The sequence below is a fragment of the Myotis daubentonii genome, chromosome 6, assembly GCF_963259705.1.
Source record: "Myotis daubentonii chromosome 6, mMyoDau2.1, whole genome shotgun sequence".
Taxonomy (NCBI): domain Eukaryota; kingdom Metazoa; phylum Chordata; class Mammalia; order Chiroptera; family Vespertilionidae; genus Myotis; species Myotis daubentonii.
The window spans coordinates 74093711-74114586 of record NC_081845.1 but is presented as its reverse complement, the minus strand read 5'-3'; the positions used below and the strand labels follow the sequence as shown (position 1 = coordinate 74114586).

At 37.1% G+C, this 20876-nt stretch overlaps 1 protein-coding gene and 1 pseudogene across 7 annotated transcripts in view; one reads left to right on the top strand and one right to left on the bottom strand.

The window, feature by feature from the left end:
* ZNF451 (zinc finger protein 451) overlaps nt 1–20876 on the top strand; it is an 81867-nt gene that overhangs the window by 41734 nt on the left and 19257 nt on the right. For 5 of the 7 annotated variants that reach the window (XM_059701304.1, XM_059701303.1, XM_059701307.1 and 2 more), the window contains 6 exons: nt 1937–2090; nt 3242–3368; nt 7808–7961; nt 8621–8768; nt 16356–17962; nt 19831–19971. In XM_059701304.1, coding sequence (XP_059557287.1) covers nt 1937–2090; nt 3242–3368; nt 7808–7961; nt 8621–8768; nt 16356–17962; nt 19831–19971 — 2331 coding nt within the window. Of the gene's footprint in view, nt 1–1936; nt 2091–3241; nt 3369–7807; nt 7962–8620; nt 8769–16355; nt 17963–19830; nt 19972–20740; nt 20844–20876 lie in introns of all 7 variants that reach the window. The other 2 variants (XR_009453479.1, XM_059701305.1) reach the window with 2 other exon arrangements.
* On the bottom strand, nt 14774–16228 carry LOC132236611 (small ribosomal subunit protein eS27-like; annotated as a pseudogene).

The following is a 20876-nucleotide window of genomic DNA, read 5'->3' as shown; positions in this document are numbered from 1 at the left end:
GGGCTGCGACCCCTTTGGGGGTCGAACAACCCTTTCACAGGGGTCGCCTAAGGCCATCGGAAAACACGTATATAATTACAAATTGTTTTTGTGATTAATCACTATGCTTTAATTATGTTCAATCTGTAACAATGAAATTGGGGGTCACCGCAACATGAGGAACTGTATTAAAGGGTCGCGGCATTAGGAAGGTTGAGAACCACTGCATACTATTTAAGGAAAAGAGCTGTTTAAATTTCTCTGTACTTTGCCTTTCCATGGGTAAAGCTTATTTTCTTTCAACTGATTGTTTTCTCTATTAGCCAGAGCCTCTGTTTAGCCAAATAAAGGTCATAATGTACGACATCTGGAATGTGGATGGACAATAAATAAAAATTGTCCTAATTCTGACTGCATTAAAAATTTAAAAATAAAAAGGCATATTGTCATTTACTGCCTCTTTAAGATTAAAATATGATTAATGCTGTACTGTTCATTGTTTGTTGGCAGAACACATTTATAAGTATTTTGGGAGCTTTTAGTAGTGTTTTTTCCCCCCAGAAGGACTAAAAGAGCAGAAAGGCAGTTGAAACCTTAAGCATATATAACTATTTGGAGATCTTAAAACTAGATGATGTTAAAAGAATAAAATTCTCTAGTTAAATGCTTAAGGGCTTTGTAGAAACTGTCATAAAGATAAATACGCACCCTGGCTGGTGTGGCTCAGTTGGTTGGAGTGTTCCATACACCAAAAGGTTGTAGGTTTGATTCCCAGTCAAGGCTCATACCCATCCAGGTTTCGGGTTCCATCCCTCATCGGATGTATGCGGAAGGCAGCCGATTGATGCTTTTCTCTCACACATTGTTTCTCCTCTTTCTTTCTCTTTCTCCTCCTTCCTCTCAAATCAATTTTTAAAATAGTATTTAAAAAAATACCCAGTTTTCTGTTGTATGAAATATTTAAGACATCCAATTGAAACAATCCACAAGAAATAATAATAAAAGAGAAACAATAGTCAAACTACCTTTATGTTAGAATCCTCCTGGCAGTTTTATAATTCTTTATTCATACAACATAATTCTAAATTTTCCATTGTATATCATGTATTGGGAGTTCCATGGGAACAAAATTTGGCCAGGGGTATTAGTCTCAAAGATTGTGTGATTGTAAGACCAAGATAAGGAAGGAAGGAAGGAAGGAAGGAAGGAAGGAAGGAAGGAAGGAAGGAAGGAAGGAAGGAAAGAAGGAGAATAAGAGGGAATTCGGATAAGGTAATGATGGGCAAACTATTTTCTAATTGACTTTGAAAGGAGAAAAAGGGAAAAGACAAAATAGGGTAAATTGGAAGAAGGGAGATAACAAGTAAATCTCTGCTTTGTGTTCTATAAATGTTATTACTGAAACTTGTATTACTTGATGTCCAGGTTGGAGCTGATTGATCAATAGCTGGATTCCTCAGAAAGTATCACTTACTCTCCTTCTCTCCTTGTCATCTCCACTTCTTTTGCCTTCTCAGTTTATTGTTTAACATAATTTTTATAGAACCCAGATCCTCTATAATATAGCTATGCCTTATAATGTGTTTAAGATGGTTAAAAGAGAAAATAAGAGAAGAAAAGATCTTTGCAAACTTATACAAATGAAAAGAAGAGAGGTAAGGGTTTTGTAGAGCAACTGATTTTCTAATGCATTTGATCTTTGATATTTCTTGGGTGTTGAATTTAAGGAAACAGATTTTTTTTTCCTCAAGAGAAGGCTAATTGGAGATGTTAACTTCTCTTCTTTTCCCAAATAACTATTTATGTTTAGGTTACTATATCTTTTATAAGAAAGTTTATAAATATTTAATTATGATGCATGTGGTTGATTTTTCATTGTTTTGTCATAATTTTGATTACCAGTCCAAAGGACAAGTATCTGAAATAGAGACTTAAGAATTTATATCCAATGATGCAGGACTCAAAGCAGGAACAATTAATTCTGGAACAAAAAGCTCATTCCGAAGAGGAGGAGGCCAAATGCAGGTGTCTGGAAAAGCAATTTCATGTCCCATAATGCACTGTAACAAGGAATTTGATAATGGGCACCTTCTCTTAGGACATTTGAAAAGGTAAGTGTGATATTCAGAACAGTGGACACTGAAGGTCAAGTGAGTTACAAAGTGATTTCATAAAATGAAAGCCTGATGTGCCTCTGCCATTGTAATTACAGCTTTATATTTTAAATTCAAATTGTTTTGTGTTATTAAGATATAATTATTTACAATTACATCCCTTAGTTGTCCTGGAAGGTTTGGTGAAGTTAGATTCTTCTAGTGATATTTTGTCTTTAAAGACATGTGGTCTTTAAATATGTATTTATTCCTAAAATGTCTCATAAAATTTTGAATACAATTTTTGCACTGCTATGCAATTGGATCAGTGTTAGAGAAATCCAGCCCATAAATGCAAATTTCAAAAGACATAAAACACTTACAAATATTCAGTCTAGCTAATATGACATTGCAAAATAAATGCTAAAGGCAAATAAAATATAGCCAAATTAATGATAAATATTTTGCTTATGAAACACATCTTATTAACCTACTGCACTTTTGAATATTAGAGCAAGAGAAAGTAAATATCAAGGAAGACAGTATTAAAGTCATTAAACATTTTTATCTTTACAATCCCCTTCTAATAGTTTAAAGATGTCTCACCCTACTTTTATGCCTTGCCTTACCAAGAGAGATTTCTAGAGGGAGCTTCAGTGGTCTGTGAATAAGTGGGCAGCATACTGTATCTGAACTATTTTAAAAAGTCTTCGAGGCAGTTTAAAATGACACAAAAAATTTTTAATTATGTTAAATGAACATTAGAAGGATTAAAAGCCATTTTTAGGAATCGGGTGTGTCAGAAATCTTGACTTGAGATTATTATTCCAGTGGTTCGTTTTAAATGATTTGTGAACTTTATGGTAAATAAGGCAAAAGAAACGATGATGGCTCTGTAGTTGTCAAACTGGAAATGCACCAGTTTGGCAAGACATGCCTGAACCTACTTTATTGGATCTTGAGTACTTTCATGAAATCTTAAACTAACTGTAGGTCACTGTCTGAAGGGAGTGCAAGCCTTATGGGAACCACTTGATATTTCTTAGTAGAAAAGTGTGAGTTCTGATTGTGTGTATGTATGTATGTTTATTTAGCTTAACAAATGAAACTAAATAGTTCTGCCCCTAGAATGTGAGCTTCTCTAATGTTCCCTCTCTTTTGCCAAGTAGGTTTGATCACTCTCCATGTGATCCAACAATTACACTACATGGACCTTCCATCAATTCCTTTGCTTGTGTAGTATGTTATAAAAATTTTGTTACTCAACAACAATATAAGGAACACCTTTTTTCTAAGGTAAGAACATGTCCTAAGTTAAGAGTAGGCATTATTTTTCTTGCTACTCTTAAGCTTGCAATCCCCAATGATATACATAAGGATCAAAATTCTGATTGTTTATGAAGAGCAAAATGATTTGGAACATTAAACTGTTGGGGGCAGGCAAACTTGATAGGTGAAAACCAGCAGTCCTGAAGATTACCATAGAAACCCTACTTTTTATGGAGTTGCTTTATGAAATTAACGTATCTTGTTTAAGATGTTCTGTGAGTTAGTCACATGATGAGAACTAGAACCTTCTGAAGTCCACTGCTTTTCACTGCATGTTGAACTGTTGGAGCCATATAGTGCCTAACAGTTCTTTTATTAACATTAGTATTAAGAAATAGATCTAGGGGGGGACAAAGAGACTCATGTAACACTTTAAACAATAACGAATTTAAATTAAAAAAAAAAGAAATACATCTAGTACTTAGAAGGCTGTGCTATGTAACTCTTATTGTTAAATCTCAAGGGACATATATAAATTCTTGTAATGTAGAACCATATTTGATATTAGATATAACTCTCAACAAATACTCCTTATTGCTTAGTCTTTGGAGTGTGTCACAAAGACCCTTTCCTTTAAACTAGTTTCCTTTAAACTAGTATGCAATTGCCTATCTTGAATCAGCCAGAAGAGGCCGCTAGAAGATCATATACCACTGATTTCTATTTTGTAAAGATCACATTCTTTAATGAAAGAGAGTGGAATTATCCAGTTTGCATTATTTGTCTTGCTTCCTTCCCCTTTTTCTTTCATCTCCAATTTCTTCCATCTCGACTAGTGCTTATCAACCTTTAATGTGCACCTGAATCACTTGTTAAAAAATGAAAATTCTGACTCAGTAGATCTGAGGTGGGGCCTTAGATTCAGGATTTCTAACAAGCTTCTAGATCAGCGGTTCTCAACCTGTGGGTCGCAACCCCTTTGGGGGTTGAACAACCCTTTCACAGGGGTCGCCTAAGACCATCGGAAAACACATATATAACTACATATTGTTTTTGTGATTAATCACTATGCTTTAATTATGTTCAATTTGTAACCATGAAAATACATCCTGCATATCAGATATTTACATTACGATTCATAACAGTAGCAAAATTACAGTTATGAAGTAGCAACGAAAATAATTTTATGGTTGGGGGTCACCACAACATGAGGAACTGTATTAAAGGGTCGCGGTGTTAGGAAGGTTGAGAACCACTGTTCTAGATGATGCCAGTGCTGCTGGGTCACACTTTAGTAGCAAGTCTAGTGTTTCTTTCTTTCTTTTTTTTATGTCTAGTGTTTATTGAACATTAAAGTCATCCAATGGGTCTGACACTAGATAGCTTCCTACCTTTCTCCCATTTTGGTGGTGGTAGTGGTGGTGGTGGTAGGTGTACTGTAAGCTTCAGTGTGCCTCAAAGTCACTTGCGGGTCAATAGGTACTACCACTGTTTCTCATTCTGTTCCAAGTCCATTCTGTCATCAAAGGTTATTTTTCCCCCTTGCTAGCCTATTCTTCCCAGCCCTAGGAAACCAGTTAACTACTTTCTGTCTCGTTGGTTTTATCTTTCCTGGACATTTCATATAAATGGAATAATAGAATATGTGCCCTTTCGGTGACACCATAATGTTTTTAAGGCTTATCTGTGTTGTAGAATGTATCAGTACTTTATTCTTAATTTAAAATATATATATTTATTTATTTCAGAGGGAGAGAGAGATAGAAACATCAGTGATGAGAGAGAATTATTGATTGACTGCCTCCCACATGCCCCCCCTCCGGGGATCGAGCCCACAACCCGGGCATGTGCACTGGGACCCTTCAGTCCATTGTATGGATATATGCCACATTTTGTTTATCAATTCATCTATTTGATAAACACTTGGGTTGTTTTCACTTTGGCTATTGCGCATAATGCTACTATAAACAAGCGTGCAAGTCTTTGTGTGGATATATGTATTCAATTCTCAGGTGACTATTGGGTCATATGGTAATTATGTTTAATTTTTTTAAGAACTGCCAAATTGTTATCTAATTATTATACCATGTCACCTTCCCATTAACAATGTATGCAGCTCTAATTTCTTCTTCTTCTTTTTATTTTTATTAATTTTAGAGAGAGAGAGAGAGAAACATCAGTTTGTTGTTTCACTTATTTATGCATTCATTGGTTGCTTTTTGTATGTGCCCTGACCAGGGGTCAAACCCATAACTTTGGTATATCAGGACCATGTTCTAACTAACTGAGCTACCTGGCTAGGGTCTAATTTCTTTACATCCTTGTCAGAACTTATTATCTGTCTTTTAAAATACCTATTTTAGTGGGTATGAAGTAGTATTTTATTGTTGTTCTAGTTTTTTATATATGTGTGTTTGTGTGTGTGTGTGTATATATACACACACACACAAACACACATATACAAAGTTTTATGATGTATGTTATTTTAATGTAACCAGATATATAATAGTAAAAATAAATTTAGCACTTGAACTTACCAGACATTCTGTTTCCCATTCTTTTCTCTAGTTTGTAGATGGTATTTGCAAATATATATCATTTATATAACAGTTATATTCCAGTAAAATTTTATGTAGAACCACATTTTTGTTTTATTGAACAAACCATTTAAATGAGCATTATATGGGATACATTTATAACTCAGAATTGAACTAAAAATGATTTTATTTTTTAGTTTAGAGGTCTTCATTAGGGGTCATTTGTATAAATTGGTGGTTAATAAATGCTTGTAATGCTCTTAACTTTTGGAACCTTCTAATGAAATACAAAGTATCTTCCCAGTGTAATCTTTTGTGTGGCACTTGCCAAATTAAAATGGGATGATAATAGTGGAAAGAGCATAGAATTTGTAACCAAAAATATGAAGCTGTATTTGAATGGTAGTTTTGTCTCTTCTATGGTAACACCTTGGTTGGAGGAATGGTAATTTTGTTGACTTAATCTAAGTTTCAACTTTCTTATTTATAAATGAATAAATTAATATTCCATGGGATTATTATAAGAATTAAATGGAAAAGCACACTTTGAATCCTAATGGTGCTTGCTTGACATGTGTATTTAATATAAATGTAAGTTTACTAATCCTCTTCTAGTTTCATACATACCCATATGCAATATTATATAAATACATAAATGTTTTCACATCACATACTACTTTGATATCCCTAATGTAAATTTAAGAAGACACAACTTTTAAGGCTATTACTCTAAAGACCATTAACAAATTTCGGGATAAAGGCGGCTCTTACTAAGTTTGGAAACTTAGATGCTAAAAAAGACATACCTGTTTCACTACATCAAAATTTTAAAGTGAGCATATACAGAATTCATTAACAGATGTTTGAAAATATTTGCAAAATAGAGGATTGGACAAAGAGTTTTGATAATGAAGTTGACCAAAAGGAGAAAAAACAAAACATTGAAATATGAGGATAAAGAATATGAATAAGCATTCTACAGAATGTGGAATATCCACAGAATTATATGAATGAATGCTCAAACTCCCTAGTAGACAAGAAATGCAATTAAAGTAACAATGAGTATCACATCATCTGTCAGACTGCAAAAATAATAGCTATTGCTGCCAGGCTAGGAGATATGTGAATTGGTAGAGTCATTTTGAAAAGCAAGCATATAACATTTTTTAATACTCAAAGAATATACCTTTCAACCCAATAGGACCACTGATAATGAGAGAAAGCACCTATAAATAAGGATATATACTCAAAGATGTTTACAACATTATTGTTTATAGTGGCAAAAAATAAGGCCTCAAAATGAATACTTGACTAAATCATAGTAGATCCAAAGATGGAGGAGTTGACAATTACTAAGAAGAATGAATTAAAGTTATATCAGTTGCGTCTTAGGGCTTTCCTTTAGATGTTGTGGAATAAGAAAACTAAGAGGCAGAAGAGTCTGTAAGTTGAATATTTGATAAAACAATGACAATCCCCCTTGTATGTTTGTTTGTGTATGTAAATTATTAAGCATGGAGCTATTTATGGATAAATACATATTTGTAAACAAAGGTTATATTGCAGAGTAGATTGAACAAAGCAAAACTTTAGAAAAAGTGTATGTGATGTGAAAACATTTATGTATTTATATAATATTGCATATGGGTATGTATGTAAAAAAGGAAAAATACATAGAAAGCAAATATACTTGTATATTTATTGTCACAGAAAGATAGGTATAATTGTTTTCAAGGAAAAAAATTTAAAAATTTTGTAAATGGGACCTCATTTATGAGAAAAGCTCCATTGTTCACTCAGGGAAGAAGTTTTCGTGTTAAAAACAGATTGAGAATATTCCAGATAATAAATATTTTGAAAGTTAATTTTAAGAATTTGAGTATTGGTTGATTTTAGTTGTCTATAATTCATCTTTGCCTTATGTTTTAGGAAGCTGCAGATGATGGACATAAAAGCAACCTTCTTCCTCAGATTATTCAGTGTTTTGCATGTCCAAATTGCTTCCTTCTTTTTAGCGGCAAGGATGAGTGTTTGAAGCACATGTCTGGAAAGAATCATTTCCATCAGCGTTTTAAACTGGGTGGTATGTTCTCTGAAAATTATTAAACCACTTTAATTTTTGCTGAGTTTCCATACTTTTGAGATAATTTTTGAGGTTTCTTATCCTCACTTTAGTATGCAAACTGTGAAAGTGAAACATTTTTAATTCTTTTTTTTTTTAAAGAAAAGATTCTCAATACGTATCTGTACTTAAGAATAAGGTTTACTTTGAGAAATGAAAAGAAACTTGGGAAGAAAACATTTATTCAGAATAATGTTTTTATATACATGATATCTGGGAATTTGGGTGGTTTTCAATAACTTTTGCACTTAAGGCTAGAAAATGACTTTCAGATTGGTTTTTTTAAAATATATTTTTATTGATTTTTTTACAGAGAGGAAGGGATAGGGATAGAGAGTTAGAAACATCTTTGAGAGAGAAACATCAGCCAGCTGCCTCCTGCACACCTCCCACTGGGGATGTGCCCGCAACCAAGGTACATGCCCTTGACCGGAATCGAACCTGGGACCTTTCAGTCCACAGGCCGACGCTCTATCCACTGAGCCAAACCGGTTTCGGCAACTTTCAGATTTTATGTAAATATCTTTTACTTATTCCAGCTGATATTGAGGAAGACAAAAGGGAGGAAAGGTTGGGTTAGTCTACTCAAATCTTTGCAAGTTATAACTTTTTTTTTTCAGATGACAGGAGAATAGCATATCCAATATCATTTCCATCTTTTGCAAAGAAACTTTTGATCTCTCTGTGCAAAGATGTTCCATTTCAAGTTAAGTGTGTGGCCTGCCACCAGACACTGCGTTCCCATATGGAGCTCACTGCCCATTTCAGGTTTGTAAGGGAATCCTGCGCAATAAGCTCTTCACCAGTGGGATTCAACAAATAACGCTCTATTCCATGTTTCTCTCCTTTTGAAACAAGAATGTGCATTTGCCTGGAAATTAACCAAATTAGCATAATGAGAGAATTAGAGTTATGGAAGAAGTGGATATATTGATATTGCTGTGAATATAAAACAAGCCAATAGTTCTAAGTCTGTGTGTAATTTTTCTCTGTGTGTTCTGTGAGTGTTATAGGGAAGGAGAGGGTTAAAAAAGAACTATGGCTTTAAGTCAACCAGAATGGAACAGATCATATCTATATGAAAGATTAAATTTCATGAAAGGCCAAATTTATCTTAAGAAGATTTCAGTATGATTTTTTGTCTTTACAAAGGAAATTATCAAGCAGTATACAAAAGGAGAATAGTGTAATAACCCCTATATACCTTTTTCACATGGCAGTGTGTTTTATTTATATTCTCATCCCTGTAAGTTATGTTGAAGCAAATCATGTCATTTTATCTGTAAATATTTCAGTATGTGTACATAAATGATAAGGGCTCTTCTCTTAAAAATTAATACCATTATCATACCTTAAAAAATGAATAGTTTTTTAATATCATCAAATACCTAGTTAACGAATTTTCTTGATTATGTCTTGAAGTTTTTTTATATTTGGTTTTTTGGAATCTGGATTCAAACATAGTCTGTACTTTGCATTAAGATGCTTTGTTTCTTAGGTTTTTTTTTTCTATTATTTCTTTAAAATGCATTACAAGTTTATCTACAATTGCATTTGTTTAAAAAATTTTTTTTTATTTTTTTTTATTTTTTAAATTAAATCTTTATTGTTCAGATTATTACATTTGTTCCTCTTTTTTTCCCCCCCATAACTCCCCTCCTCCCAGTTCCCGCCCCACCCTCCGCCCTCACTCCCCACCCACTGTCCTCATCCATAGGTGCACGATTTATGTCCAGTCTCTTCCCACATCTCCCACACCCCTTTCCCCCCCAAGAATAGTCAGTCCATTCCCTTTCTATGTCCCTGATTCTATTATAATCAACAGTTCATTCTGTTCATCAGATTATTTATTCACATGATTCTTAGATTCACTTGTTGATAGATGCATATTTGTTGTTCATAATTTGTATCTTTACCTTTTTCTTCCTCTTCCTCTTCTTAAAGGATACCTTTCAGCATTTCATATAATCCTGGTTTGGTGGTGATGAACTCCTTTAGCTTTTCCTTATCTGTGAAGCTCTTTATCTGACCCTCAATTCTGAATGATAGCTTTGCTGGATAAAGTAATCTTGGTTGTAGGTTCTTGGTATTCATCACTTTGAATATTTCTTGCCACTCCCTTCTGGCCTGCAAAGTTTCTGTTGAGAAATCAGCTGACAGTCGTATGGGTATTCCCTTGTAGGTAACTGAGTTTCTTTCTCTTGCTGCTTTTAAGATTCTCTCTTTATCTTTTGCTCTTGGCATTTTAATGATGATGTGTCTTGGTGTGGTCCTCTTTGGATTCCTTTTGTTTGGGGTTCTCCGCGCTTCTTGGACCTGTAAGTCCATTTCTTTCACCAGGTGGGGGAAGTTTTCTGTCATTATTTCTTCAAATAGGTTTTCAATATCTTGCTCTCTCTCATCTTCTGGCACCCCTATAATTCTGATGTTGGTACGCTTGAAGCTGTCCCAGAGGCTCCTTACACTATCCTCGCATTTTTGGATTCTTTTTTCATTTTGCTTTTCCGGTTGGATGTTTTTTGCTTCCTCGCATTTCAAATCATTGACTTGATTCTTGCGCTCCTCTGGTCTGCTGTCGGGCGTCTGTATAATATTCGTTATTTCAGTCCGTGTATGCTTAATTTCTAGTTGGTTCCCCAATATAAGATCGAGGGTCTTATTAGTTTTCGTGTAGATCTCATTAAGTTTATCGGCAGCTTCTAAACAGTTCTTGAGAGACCTTAAAAGTGTGGTTCTGAACTCTATATCTTCCTTTGACAATTTTGTCCTGTTTCTTTGTCTCCGCATTTTGTTATGCTTCCTTGGTGCACCCCCTAGTGGTCTTTGTTCGCAGTCTTATAATTAAATCTTGATTGTTGTAGCTAATTCCAGGGAGGGTTTGACCTCCAGGCCAAGTGGCTATGAGAATCAGCTGTGTCAGCAGTGAGAGAACTTCTGTCCTCTAGGGCGGTGCTAATCTAGCCTTTGCCTGAGGCTATCCGGCAAATGCCTCTGTGCAGGGCTTGGGCAGGGCGGGTCGAACAGGATCAACAGGGTGGGCCGGAGAGAGCAGTTATGGCGGCTCTCAGTCCTGTCCCCAGGGGCTCTGCCTCTCTGAGTCCCAGCACCCGCTGCAAAGCTGGGAGAGAAAGCTGCACTCGCTCTGACCGAAGCCAGACAGTCCCGCTTCTCCCGTTTGAGTCTGGGTCCCTAAAGACTCGCCCGGATCTGGTACTCAGAGTCTGCGACTCCCTCCCGATTGAAAACAACAAGCGCGCCCTCTGCCGCCAGCCCGCTCCGCGCACTCCGCACCTCAGAATTTGACTTCAGCACTGCGCCTCCTCTGAGTGTCCGTGTGCGTTTCTCTTTTCTCCTAGTTGTAGGACTTCCACTCAGCCAGCGTTCCTGTGGTTCTGCGTGATGTCCCTTCCGTTTTTTGGTTTCACTTTTGAAGTAGTTGTTCAAAGCAGCAAACTCCGGCGTTAACCTATGCCGCCATCTTGGTTCTCTGTAATTGCATATTTCTGTTTAAAATTTTTTAAAATTGATTTTTAGGGTGAGAAGAAGTGAGAGGGATAGAGAGATGGAAACATTGGCTGCCTTTTGGACGCCCCTACTGGGGATCAAGCCCATAACACAGGCATGTGCCCTGACCTGGAATTAAACCAGTGACCTCTTGGTTCATGGGTTGATGCTCAACCGCTGAGCCACACTGGCTGGGCTACAGTTGTACAATTTTAACTTTCACAATTTGACAAATGGATACTTCTGTTTAACCTACACTTTTATCATAATACTAGAGGCTCGGTGCACCAAAATTCATCCACTGGAGCAGGGAGTCCCTCAGCATGGCCTGCACCCTCTTGCAGTCCGGGACCCCTTAGGGGATGTCCACTCGCCAGGGTATCAGGCCTAAGTTGGCAGTCAGACATCCCTCTGGAAGCCTAGGAGCCCTTGAGGGATATCCAACTGCGGCTTAAGTCCGCGGAGAGTGGGCCTAAGCTGCAGTCAGACATCCTTAGTGCCTCTGAGGAGGCGGGAGAGGCTCCCACCACTGTGCTGTGCTCACAGCCATCAGCCCGGCTTGTGGCTAAGCAGGGCTTCCCCTGTGGGAGTGCACTGACCACCAGGGGGCAGCTCCTGCGTTGAGTGTCTGCCCCCTGGTGGTCAGTGCACATCATAGTGACCAGTCGTTCCTGGTCATTCTGCTGTTAGAGTCAATTTGCATATAACCCTTTTATTGTATAGGACTAGAGGCCTGGTGCACAAAAATTTGTGCACCTGGGGTGGGGCGGTCCCTCAGCTCAGCCTGTGCTCTCTCACAGTCTGGGACCATCTGCTGGCTTAGGCCCACTCCCCGGGAGATCGGGCCTAAGCTGGCAGTCAGACATCCCTCTGGCAGCCCAGGAGCCCTCAGGGGATGTCCACTTGCCAGCGGGGACCAGGCCTAAGCTGCAGTCGGACATCCTTAGCGCTGCTGAGGAGGCGGGAGAGGATTCCGCCATCACTGCTGTGCTGGCAGCCATCAGCCTGGCTTGTGGCTGAGCATAGCTCCCCCTGTGGGAGTGCACTGACCACCAGGGGGCAGCTCCTGCATTGAGCGTCTGCCCCCTGGTGGTCAGTATGTGTCATAGTGACCAGTTATTCCCAGTCATTCTGCTGTTAGGGTCAATTTGCATATTACCCTTTTATTATATGCCTGGTGCATGGGTGGGGGCTGACTGGTTTTCCCTGAAGGGTGTTCCAGATCAGGATGGGGGTCCTGCTGGGGTGCCTGGCCAGCCTGGGTGAGGGGCTGAGGGCCGTTTTCAGGTTGGCCACCGCCCCCAGCCACCCAAGCTCCCAGTGGAGGCTAGCTGGAAGCAGGTAGCTGGGATTTATTTAGCTTCTATAATTGAAACTTTGTTGCCTTTTGCAGAGGCCACAGCCGGCCAGGGCAGGCAGGAAGTTTGGCTTCTTCCATCGCCGGGGCAACCAAGCCTCCTGCTTGCTCCAGCTCCATGGCTGCCGGCCGCCATCTTGGTTGGGTTAATTTGCATATAGTCGCTCTGACTGGCTGGTGGGCATGGCTTGGGGCTTAGCGAAGTTACAGTCAATTTGCATGTTTCTCTTTTATTAGATTTGATTTTACCTCTCTGGGAAGTTCCATTGTGTGCCTTCCCAAATTTTTCCACCCTCTCATTTCCAGGCAATGTTTATTCTTATATTTTTTATATCTTACATTAGTTTTATCTCCTCTTCAACTTTATATAAATGGAATCATATAGTATGTACTCTTTTGTATTTGTCATAGTATCTGTGGGATTGATCCATGTTGTTCAGTACATTGTTCCTTTTTACTGATGAGTAATACTGTATTCTATTGTATGAATATAGCACAATTTGTTTATTCATTCTCATGTGGATGAACAGTTAGATTATTGACAGTTTTTAGCTATTCTGAGTAAAGGTGCTATGTACATTTTGTCAAATCTTTTATAAATATACTAGAGGCCCGGTGCACAAAACTCATGCGGGGGGGGGGGGGGGGCGCGATCCCCTCAGTCCAGCCTGCACCCTATCCAATCCAAGACCCCATGGGGATGTCCGACTGCCAGTTTAGGCACCTCACAGTCCTGGCAGTCAGATCCCTCTCACAACCCTGGACCGCTGGCTCCTAATCACTCACCTACTTGCCTGCCTGGTCGCCTCTAACTGCCCCCTCCTGCCGGCCTGATCGCCCCTCACTGCCTCTGCGTGCCAGCCTGATTGCTCCTAACTGCCCCCCCTGCTGGACTGATTGCCCCTAATTGCCCCCTGCTGCCAGCCAGGTCTCCCCCAACTGCCCTCTCCCTGCTGGCCTGGTCGCTCTTAACTGCTCCCCTGCCAGCCTGATCACTCCTCACTGCCCCCCCTGCCAGCCTAATCACCCCTCAGGCCCTCCGCTTCCAGTCAAGTTGCCCCTAACTGCCCGCCCCCCCATTGGCCTGGTCGCCTCTTACTGCCCCCATATGCCGGCCTAGTTGCCCCTAACTGCCCCCCACTGACGACCTGGTTGCCCCATGCAGCCTGCTGTTCAGTCGTTTGGTCGTTCCTCACTAATCCCCCTGCCATAATTGTGTATTTAGTTTTATAAGAAACTACTAAACATTTTAGTGTGTATTTCCAGCAGCAAGATAGGAGAATTTCAGTTATTCTATATCCATGCCAAGATTTGGTGCTGCCAGTCTTTTTCATTTTAGCTATTCTTTTGAGTTTCTCATTGTGGTTTTTAATCTGCATTTTCCTGATGAACAATGATGTTAGACACTTTTTCATGTACTTAGGACCATTCATTTATCTTTGTGAAATATCTGTTTAAGTCTTTTGCCTATTTTAAAAATTAGATTGTTTGCCTTTAAATGTGAGTTGGGGTTCTTTATAAATATTCTTGATATAAATCTTTTGTCAGGTATATGTACTGTGAATGTATTCTCTCCCAGTCTGGTGCCTCTTCATATTGTTAATTGTGTCTTTTGATGAGAAGTTTTTAATCTCATTAAGTGTAATTTATAGATTTTTCTTTTATAGTTATACTTTCTCTGTCTTGTCTGAGAAACTTTTGCTTATTCTTGTTTCAGGAATATATTTTTTTGTTTACTTCATTTTTTTAAAAAGTTCAGCTTTTTAAAAGTGTTTATGTTTATTTCTGTAATCTATCTGTAAACACATTTTTGTTGATCTTTAAAACAACCAGCATTTGATTTCACTGATGATTGATTCTCTGTCATTTTCCCATTTTTTACTTTGTTGATTTCTGCTCTTTAAACTTCAGGTTTAATTTGCTTATCTTTTTCTAACTTTTATTTTTGTATCCAAAATGTATTTATTGGCTTGGTTTCCTACTCTTCTTGATCTGAGGTGCTTTTAGTGCTGCTTCCTTCTGAAGGAGCATCCTTCTATAAGCCTTGCTTTTCTTCCTGTTCTGACAGAGAACAGTGGAGCAACCAACACACTAAACTACTTGTTGTGCGTGGTTAAAGACGGTGGTGATTTTATAGCATCCTGGGCTTTTCGCATCCAAGAAGGAGGAACTGGGGCTCTGCGCCAGGCACTTTCTGTGTTTCCTCTTCTCCTCTCCGGAGAGGGAAGGAGATTCTTTTGTGAGGCATGTTTTTGTGGGGAGGTCATCTCCGCCAGAAATGGGTTTTATTCTAGCTTTTTAAGGTAGAAGTTTAGTTTGACTTTGGACCTTCTTTTTTAATATAAACATTTAAAGTTAAATATTTTTATCTAAGCATTGTTTTACCTGCATTCCTCAGATTTTTATAAATTGTTTTTATGTTCATTAAGTTAAAAATGTCTTATTTTTTCTTTTAATATTTTCTTGACCCATAGATTTATTAGAAATGTGTTGTTTAACTTGTAAAGATTTAGGGTTGTAATTTCCAAATACTTAGGGATTTTTATTATTATTTCTTATTTTCAGTTTAATTCCACTATAATTAAAGACCATACTTGATAAATAACTTCCCACTTTTAAGATATACTAAATATATGGGATGGTAGCAGGTCTGTTCTCTTTGGAGTTTAGTAGTGAAAGGAAGACAGTTGAAGCACAGTTCCATTTTTCTTTTTCCCTAGAGAAGATGATTTATTTTTAGTTAATTTTTGGAATAGTGTTTCACTTAGTTGAGCCTGATTCTTTAATATAAAAGTAACTATGGACATGGCATATTCCTGACATGAAGTAAATAAATCAGTTCTTAAGGAATGGGTACCAGGTTATTGAGAATCTTACCATAGCGTTTCTCCCCCAGTTTAATTATCAGAAAGAAATTATTGCTTGTCTGATAAGGTCCTCTTTCAGTGTATTTGATTCTGTTCTTAGTTTTTAAAAGTTTGTCTGATTTTTTAAAAAATCTTTTGATTGTAGTTTTACCCGTTTGTATATAGGATAGAAACAGACAAAATGTAGGTAATAATACTCGGGTACATTGAACTGATAGAATATTATATAACCTGCATCTTTACTGAGAAATATCTTTTAGTGCTTATATATATGTTGTTTATTTTATAATTCCTACAATAAAAGCAGAGATACTGCATTTAAAAAATATTTATGAAAGAATTTTTCTTATCCATTTTATTTTTAAGTCTTTTTTAATTGAATTTATTGGTGTCATTGGTTAATAAAATTATATAGGTGTCAGTATAGAATTCTATAATACATTACCTGTATGTTGTATTATGTGTTCACAACTCCAAGTGAAGTCTCCTTCTATCACCATTTACCCCACTCTTCTATCTCCCCCTACCCCCCTTTCTCTCTAGCAGTCACCATACTGTTGTTTGTGTCTATGAGTTTTGTTTTGTTTTGTTTTGCTTAATCCCTTCACCTTTTCTTATCCACTTTAGAGTTCGTTGTCGGAATGCTGGTCCTGTAGCTGTAGCTGAGAAAAGCATTGCCCAGATTGCAGAGAAATTCATATTAAGAGGTTATTGTCCAAATTGCAACCAAGCCTTTGTGAATGAAAGCAGTACCCGAAACCACAAGCAAAATTTAGGACACAAAGTCCGAGTTATTAACTCAATGGAAGAATCAGTCTTACTTTATAGCTACATCAGTGAAGGGAACAAATCTCCTTCTGACTTGAATCTATTGCTAGATCAATCGAAATTTTCATCACTTAAAAGAACTATGTCTTTCCAAGAATCTAGCTCACAAGATTGCAGTACCATTCCAAAAAAGAAGATGAACTTAGAAGATAAAAGCCATGAAGGTACAGTTTGTGTCCAGGAAGGAAAGTCAGTTGTCAAAACCTGGTTTTGTGAATGTCATCAACGATTCCCAAGTGAAGATTTAGTAGAAAAGCATGTTTTCTCAGCAAATACAATGTGTTATAAGTGTGTGGTTTGTGGAAAGGTTTGTGAAGATTCAGGTGTAATCCGTTTACATATGAGCCGGATTCATGGAGGGGCACATTTAAATAACTTTCTTTTCTGGTGTCGAACATGCAAAAAGGAGTTAACAAGGAAAGAAACTATCATGGCACATGTGACTGAATTTCATAGTGGTCACAGGTATTTTTATGAGACAGATGAGGTAGAAAGTGAAACTTTGCCATCATCCTCTACAACATTGGGGAGTAATTTGACTGTTAAGAATCCTTCTTCAACTATTCCTATTGTTGATCATTCCCCATCAAACAGTCCTCCAAGGGGTAAATGGCAATGCCGAATCTGTGAAGATATGTTTGATTCCCAAGAATGTGTAAAACAGCATTGCATGTCTTTAGCAAGTCACCAGTTTCATAGATACAGCTGTGCCCATTGCAAAAAGACTTTTCACAAGATAGAAACACTTTACCGACATTGCCAGGATGCACATGACAATGAGATAAAGATTAAGTACTTCTGTGGGCTTTGTGATCTCACCTTTAATGTGGAAGAAGCATTTTTGAGTCATTATAAGGAGCACCACAGCATTGATTATGTGTTTGTGCCAGAAAAAACTGAAATTTCAATTAAAACTGAGAATGATTTTCCTGTGCTAGAGACCAGTAATCTGTTAACCTGTGGTTGCCGTGAGAGTTACATCTGTAAAGTCAACAGAAGAGAAGATTATAGTAGATGTCTCCAAACGATGCTGGATAAAGGTAAATTGTGGTTTCGCTGCAGTTTGTGTTCAGCAACAGCACAGAATGCAGCTGACATGAACACTCACATCCATCAAGTGCACAGCGAAGCAAAGAGGGTGGAGGAGGAGCAGCAGTATGTAATCAAGTGTGGCACCTGCACCAAAGCGTTTCATGATCCTGAGAGTGCTCAGCAGCACTTCCACACAAAACATTGCTTCTTACAGAAACCCAGTGTGGCGCATTTTGGATTTGAAAAAACAAGCCCGTACAAGTTTGCTGCCAATGCCTCACGTACAGAGAGAAAACTGAAACAGGCAGTAAGCTATCCAAAAAATTCAGACATGGAGAAAGAAGCCGAGAACGACCTCAGCTGTCAGAATATAGGTATGCTTTACCACTCTAATATCTGTGCAGGTTTCTATATTAATGTAGAAATGTGTATTATAGCCATTGTTTTGTGAAAACTAATGATTCAGTTTTAAAGCAACAAGCATGATTGGATGAAACGTCAGTTAATCACTGTAGCATATACTGTGTAGGGATTTATATTCCTACTACTACATCCAGCCAGCCATTTTCTAAATTTCAGGGGACCAAGAGTGTATGTTAGCTTTAAGTAGTATATATTTTAGATAAAATTTTTTCTTTTATAAAAAGCCTGGGGATTTTGAGAGATGAAAGAAATTTAGTGTTTCAGAAATTAAGATTTTAAAGTTATCCTGGACATATTATTTTGATTTTAGTTAATTCAAGTGATGATAAATCAAGTAGAATTCTTTTTGTTTATATTTTGGCCTTATTCTATAAGTACAAGAAATCTTCAAGGTCACTTTAGAATTTGTATATTTTTGTTATGATTTATTTTTAATCAAAGCTTTTACTTATAGTTAAAATAGGAATTAGAGGTAGAGTTACAAGTGGTAGCAAAAACCAGGGAGAGAAATGAGGTGTGGATCCCTTGTTTGTACTTACTCTAGACTTTCCTTCTCCTATATGGTAAGATTAAGTAAACCTAGAAGAGTGCAATATTTTTGTTTAGAGATATAATTTGTTTTGTTTAGAGTATAATTGCAAGTCTGTATCCTTTAAAAAAATTTTTATTGAATTTGTTGGGTTGACATTGGTTAATAAAACTATATAGGCTTCAGGTGTACAATTCTATAATACATCATCTATACAGTGCATCGTGTGTTCACCACCTCAAGTCAAGTCTCCTTCTATCACCATCTATCCCCACTTCACCCTCTTCTACCTCCTCCTAACCCCCTTTCCCTCTGATAATCACCATACTGTTGTCTGTATCTATGAACTGTTTTTTTTCTTTGTTTAATTCCTTCACCATAAATATTAACTCTTGATAAGTTTTACCATGTAGAGTGGAGACAATGAGGATATCTGAAAAATTGGGCTAATAAAGTATTTTTATGAAATATTGAATTTTTACAGGCTTGCTGTCTGACACATGTAGATTTCAGCATCACCTTTAGTCATGGCATATTTTATGTAAGAAATTATTAACTGACATACTACAGACCTATTTAACACTACTTCAAACAGTAAACCTGTGGTCACCCCGTTTTATGTTTTCTTTTGCTTTTCTATTGCTCTTCTGATTATTTTTTGGGAATTTGGATTGGTTGTGTTTAATAGAAGATGATTGTAGTATCTAAATGTACAATAATTAGAATTTTAAGAAAAGATATAAGATGATGGGTGGCTTGGAAATGGGAGGGGATGCAGTAGTATAATTGAGGGAGTCTCTATTAGGTGGAGCAGAAGCTATTTATTTTATAAATAATTTAACATTTTAAGGTTTTCATTGCTACCACTAGGGACTTTAAGGCTTTGTCAAGGTAGAAAAATATGAAAGAAGGGAAAGGAAGGGAGAGTTGGAGTGTGGTAGAGGATGAAAGAATCTGAGAGAACCAAGAAAGATGTGCTTGTAGTGAAGGTACTGAAGTGTCACCAGTTCCTATTATGCACCACTTTATGGTGCAGGTTGTAGGTTATCTCATTTCTGCTCCATATGGTGTTTAATCACAAGCCAGAGGGCTATTAATAAATCAGTCTATATTAGGAAAAGAACGAAATTATCCAACTTAAATATACTGTGTCATGTACAGGTTTGAACTTTACAAAAAGGTTTAGATGAGAATAACATGCAAGATTAATATTTTGCATACTAATTCTCCGAGAAATTAAAATGTTTTTAGCTAATTCTTAATGAATCCATATTAATGTTTTTTTCTTAGATGAAGTTGTTGAGCTTCCAGATTTGGATTACCTGCGAACCATGACTCATATAGTATTTGTAGATTTTGATAACTGGTCCAACTTTTTTGGTCATCTACCAGGGCATCTTAACCAAGGAACATTTATTTGGGGCTTTCAAGGTATGGTTAATAAGGAAAACATTTGAGGCAATCCCCCTTTTGTTTTCTTCTTAGAATATGGTTCACTTTAAAGGACTCCTCTTGAACCTTCCTGAATTGAACATAGGAACATATTGTAATATTGTCAATTTACATGATAGTTATTCTGCTAGAATTTTTTTTCCTACTATTTCTCTATAATAAATGTTAGCTCTTTGGTCACCCAAAATTTATCGATCTTTAGATACAGCTTGAAAAAGCCTTTATTTAATACCTTCAATGTGCCAGGTACTATACTTGGTGCTAATGCATGCTTACTGATTTTAAAATACAAAGAAGTAGGCTGAGAAGTTTATTTTTTTCTGAAGTATAAAACTAATAAGTAGCAGAATTAGCTTTTGAACTTGGGCCTTGTGGCAACTATGCTACTATTAAAAAATGTGCAACTTTATCTAAATCTTTTTACACACCATTGACCAAACCTTGGAAAAAGACTTCTTTGACTTACAGAAGTTTAGTATAATGAGCATCTGATACACTCCATGTTTGATAGGAAGCCACATATAAAGAGAATTGGAATTTAAGATAGAAACATAGTTACCTGGATAAGTTAGCCAGTACAACCTTTTCGTAAATCTAGCTTTGCTAATTGCCCATCATGTCTCTCCACAAGACAGCCTTGACATATTTGTGAAAAACCACTAATGCTTACATTCATATGGAACGATACCATTCAAAAAATTTTCACACATTACTTTTGATTCTCCTTAATATCCCTGTGAGTTTTCAGATGAATAGGCAGATTCAGGGAAGTTGGTCTACGTTCCCAAGATTGTAAAGCAACAAGATGGTGATACCTGCACTAGAACTGAGTTCTTCTGCATTCTAATCTGGTACTTTCTCTCTAGAACACTTTTATTTTCCCC